General features: G+C 41.0%; 1 protein-coding gene across 1 annotated transcript in view; it reads left to right on the top strand.

Annotated features, from left to right (window-relative positions):
• TMEM255B (transmembrane protein 255B) overlaps nucleotides 1–1,591 on the top strand; it is a 66,930-nt gene extending 65,339 nt beyond the window's left edge. The window contains exon 11 of the mRNA XM_017736977.1: nucleotides 990–1,591. Coding sequence (XP_017592466.1) covers nucleotides 990–1,157 — 168 coding nt within the window. The 3' untranslated portion in view covers nucleotides 1,158–1,591. The remainder of the gene's footprint in view (nucleotides 1–989) is intronic.
• The last annotated feature ends 3,760 nt before the right edge of the window (nucleotides 1,592–5,351 follow it).

The following is a 5,351-nucleotide window of genomic DNA, read 5'->3' as shown; positions in this document are numbered from 1 at the left end:
GATTAGGAACAGCCAGAAACTTAACTGTCGTCTGCTTCCATTGCTTGAGAGCTGGAGGCTGAATCCATGGGGCTGGAGGTCTGAGGTCTTCATGTTGCATCTAAGGGCTTCAAGCTGCTGGATTCAGACCTGCTCAGATGGTTGTAGTCCTTAATTCCAATCTCTCATGAAAAAGATCCATGATTACTTTATCTTGTTTTTAAATTCCAGACACCTAAAGTTCACTTAAAGCCTGAACCTGAGGGGAGCTGAGCCCAAGTCTTCAGCTGAAGTCCTTAGACTGGCATGTGCTGGGGAGGAGTGAAATCCTGACCCTTTTAAAATCAGTGACAAACTTGGTTTAAAGCAGTAGTAGGATTTTATCCTGAATAGTATTCCCTACATGCATTCTTTTGTTTTAATGAACCCTGCTTGTTCCTGAAGATGGGCTACTTCCTAAGCTCTATTTATTTTTCATGCCTATTTCATGCAAAGCCCCATCATAGCTGAGACAGCCAAAGAGGGAGACACATGCCTACCTGTGAAATTTTCTCTTAAGAGGAATCTGCATTTGGCAAAGGAATAAGACCTTGCATTTATGCATGCATGTATTGTAAGTGAGATTAATTACATCTGAGGTAATTTAAATTTCACAGTGATGCCTGGAAACGAGCAGCTACACGTAACCTAATCAGTCAGTCAGGTGCTGTGCCTCACCCAGGAAGCCAAGCATCTTTTCCTGCAGAAATTCCTGTTCTGCTCTATTGCCTAGCTGTCTGCGCAATGTCTGTTAAAAACGACTTGGGTTCCAGGTGGAATCTGTCTTGTTCCACTAGACACCATCATTGCTACACTTAAGCAGGTACTTTAGAACTAAAGTTAATGTTGTGCTGCAGCGCATGAGAAATTTAATCATGGGGCTTATTATGTAACACATAGCAAACAACACAGAATTTCAATGGGGTTGTAATCCTTTACTGAAGAAGGTATTTTTCTTTGTCTGATAACAGCCTGCCAGCAATTTTCCAGGAACATCATCTACTGACATTTCTTTATCAGAAGAAACTCAGCCTCCATCTCAGTCCAGCTCCAGCTATGGTCTTCCCCCGAATGCTCCAGCCCTCTATACACCAACTTACTGCTTGCCTGGAGAAAAACCTCCACCATATGCACCGTAGAACAAATAATTTATTTTAGTAGGTGGTAAGCTTTTATTTTGTTTTTAAGAAACCTCTGGAAACTGCGCTCCGCTTTTACCCACATCTCCCTGTGAGCAGGGCAGAGCCCTGGAAGTATAAGGGCAGGCACATCACCACTCAGTTTGCCTGCAGTCAGATGTACTAGAGCTTTCTGGCTACCATAAGCATGAGGTGTTTCCCTCTCAGTGCACTGTAGAATAGATTTTCTTCAAGAGGAAAAATGAAGAAAACCCTCTGGATACTTGTTCTGCTTTCATAAACCAGTATCGAGGGGTTTTAGCCTGTGTTGTCTGAGTGGGTAGCCGGGAGCTCTCCAAATCAATCACTTTGGGTAGTAAGAGTTTGTTTGCTTGTAGTGTTTAATAAACTTTCTGGTGAAAGTGTTGTACCAATAAAGTGTGGCAATTATTTTACAATAAAGTTCACTATGTATATTTGGACAGAAACAAAAACAAAAGGAAAACAAAGAAACAGAGGAAGAAGTACCCTACCAAATAGTTTCCTTTTTCAAGTTTCAGATAGAAAGGCTAATTCTATTGGGACTGTTTCAGCTGAACTTTGTGCCAATCTAGTCTGCACAGTAAAATGTCACATTATTGCACTAAAAATGCCATTTCCAGATGAGTATTTTAGGCTGCACTTTAGTGTTCAAATTAATTCCTTTCTAGTGAAAAGAGCACCACAACCAAAACCATTTTAGGTTAAATGCCTCTTATTTATTTTTAAATTAATCCAAGACCTGATGCAAGCATTTTACAATGACTGAAACAGAGTGAATGAAGTAGCCTAATTCCTTTTTTTATTTATTTATTTTCTCCAAAGGCTAGGATACAATACCTTTGGCAGTGCTATTGACAGGAAAAAAGCCATGTCCCTGTTGTCTGCGCCCTGCCACCTCACTGTGCACCACATTAGCTGGGATTCCTTTAGGCACACACCTGCCATATTTTGGAATAGGAGTACTTACAACAGCATGAAAACCTGTTTAAATGCTGCATCCCTTCACTGCATTTTGCTCCTGCAGGAAGGGTGTTGGTGCTGCTTGCTCCATAGATCGTACAGTCTAGACAGCAATGAAGCTCTAGAAATTTCCTGAAATGCCAAAGAGTAAAACAGGGACTGGAAGGTATTTCTCATTAACATTTTAAGCAGCTGCTCTGTATTATGAAGATATTGAAAAAAACTATATAAACAAAACCAGCTTACTTGACAGTTTCCTTTGAAAGGAAGTGACACCATCAGACCTGCTTAAAATAGAACAAAGAATGATCATCCTTTTACATAATACTTTGCAACTTCTAAGAAAATTCTGTTAATTCATGTGTTGTACCTTTATGGATAAAAGCAGATTCACTACTAATACACGTAAGAAGAGAGATTAATTTATATGGACCATAAAAGGCACCTTTTGTTCAATTAAGTTTTTTCTGAGATACAAGGTTTTAGGCCAGTGATCAGTGATGAGGTGCCTTATGTGTATTGTTGACAAGGTGAGTTATGTGAACGTGGCTGAGAGAAACAGAAGTCAGAGAGAGACCATTGGTTTTGTTTTAAACATTAATATAATGCATCCAAAATGCTTAGTTCTTGTGCAAATCCATGCTGTGAATAGCACAGTCACTCTGATTGTAAGTGAAGCTACATATTTACTTCTTTTTACTTGCTATGAATACTACCAGGAGAACCACCTGGGTTCATTTTGGGGACACAAAGTCCAGAACAGACTTGATCCTTTTGGGCTGAGCACCTAGACTAACTGAACAAGGATGAAATCAGTGTTTCTCTTGGGTTGAAGCAAGTGACTGAGAAGGAATGAATGAATGCTTATTGCAGCTACTTCTTCCTCCAAACATTTCTCCAGTGTGGTACTGCTATAGGGTACAAAAAAATTTCACCTTTACACAAAAGACAGGCCCCTCCTCCCCCCCCTTCTGTCATTCTCCAGACTGAGAAATTCTGAGTTTCTCTTCTCAACCACATTTTGAGTCAGGGTGCATTGTGATCTATGCAAAATATCTTCACTACATGCACACATTATGCAAAGTCCAGGAGCAATTTCTGCTCTGAATTAGAAAATTAAATGCTCTTGTACAAGTAACATTTAGTATGGAACTGCAGAGTACCATAACGTACCACAGGATTCACATTTCCAGGACCCAGAATAATTCTGGCCTCATAAATAGTGTCACTTACATTAAGACAAAGGTCAGACATGTTTGTGATTAATTTATGCCATGTGGTAGTTTTTTGGGAACTACCACAGAGATTTTACAAAAATACCAGACACAAAACTATTTTGCTAGCATGCTTATTTTGAAAAGAACAAAGTAAAACAGGGCTTGTTTCAGCTTCTTGGTTTAAAAATAGGTGGCTTCTGAGTCTGTACTTTTTTTCACTAGAGCTACTCCAAGTTAAAAAGGTGGGAGATTGTTGTGGCTGAACCCCAGCTGGCAGCTTACCCCAGGCAGCCCCTCACTCACTCTCCCTTGCTGGGACTGGGGAGAGAATCAGAAGGGTAAAAGTGAGAAAACCCATGGGTTGAGATAAAGACAGTTTAATAAGTAAAGCAAAAGCTGCACACACCAGCAAAGCAGAAGAACAAGGAATTCATCCACCACTTCTTGTGAGCAGGTGAGCTATCTCCAGGAAAGCTGGGCAATGTCATGTGTAACATTGGGAAGACAAACACCATCACTCTGGATGTCCCTCCCCTTCCCCTTTTGTCCCCTAGCTTTATGTGCTGATCATGAGGCCATATGGTGTGGGATACTCCCTCTGGTCGCTTGGGACCAGCTGTCCTGGCTGTGTCCCTTCCCAGCTCCTTGTGCACCCCCCGCCCCCTCACTGGTGGGTGGGGTGAGAAACAGAAAAGGTCTTGACACTGTGCAAGCCCTACTCAGCAATGGCTAAAACATCCCAGAGTTACCAACATTGTTTCCAGCACACACCCAAGCTACAGCCCCATACTGGCTGCTGTGAAGAATATTAACCAGAATAAGCACAGAGCTGTATTTTGGTAAAGGACTAAAACAACCATGAAAAACATACAGAAAATAAAACACTGAAGTGTGGACATTCTATTAAACAGAGTATCTTCAGGATTTTCGGCTCTTACTGAAGATACTAATTAATCTTTCTTGGGTACTCCATCAAATCACAAATTGATCCAGAGTCATCAGCTGTAACGTAAAGCACTTTCAGAAACAACATGATTTCCCTTGTTCAATTAAAAAAAGCAAAACCATAGAACTACTCCTGGTTTTTCCTATCCATGCACAGTCTGCCCGTAAGTTATTACTGTCTAGTGGGATCCTTCCTTTCAAACTTGTGTCTGGTCAGACCTGACAACACATCCTTCTCCAAGTATAAATGAGTAGGTTGGTTGAAAGTGATAAAGTTCTGTTCTTTTCTGCCCTACTGCATTACTGCTGATTGATTTGCTCATGATAAGAAGCTATGATGCCATGTCTAATGGCTAATAGAGTGCCTTCCTCTTCTCTGCTAAACAAAGCAGGGATCCTCGCCAGAAAATATGCTTGGAATAGTCTTGCCTCTCTTTCATCTTTTCCTCTGGGACAGTTGTATCTTCACAGTTTGGTCACAGATGTTGCCACACATGCAGATTATGAGACTAATGTGTCATCTCCTTATCTGCTTAGGGAAAACATAACATGACTGGCCAAGAATAATTTATAAAAGACCTTGGAGAATTGGACCTTTTTCATGTTAGTCCTCTGAAGGATGGTGTAACCTTAGCTACCCTGTACTTGGTTTTTGCACCACAGCATATACCAACAGTACTCAGTTTATTAGTTTGACACAAGACAAGGACCAAATAAAACAAGAGTTAAGTGATTCAAGGCAGGCTAGGCAAAGCCCATCCCAGCTTCAGAAGGATAGCTGAATAGCTGAACACACTTTATGGCTCTACAACCTCTCCTGCATAAACGCCCACAGACATTCTCACCTCATGCAGTTCAGCCTGGCTAACTCTCACAGCTCAAGCCTCTCTGCTCCCACTAGGCTCACAGTGAATGAGCCAACCTAAAAATGCAGCAGCAAAAATATGTCATCACCAGATAATATTCCCCAATTCTCAACACCTCATCATTTGCTCCAGCAGCTATTGACACAAAAGCCATATGGCTTTCAATTTATTGAGTCTTTTCTTTT

This window comes from Corvus brachyrhynchos, unplaced genomic scaffold, assembly GCF_000691975.1.
Source record: "Corvus brachyrhynchos isolate BGI_N302 unplaced genomic scaffold, ASM69197v1 scaffold83, whole genome shotgun sequence".
Lineage (NCBI taxonomy): Eukaryota > Metazoa > Chordata > Aves > Passeriformes > Corvidae > Corvus > Corvus brachyrhynchos.
Note: the sequence above shows the minus strand (reverse complement) of the source record. Positions and strands in the feature narration are given on the sequence as shown.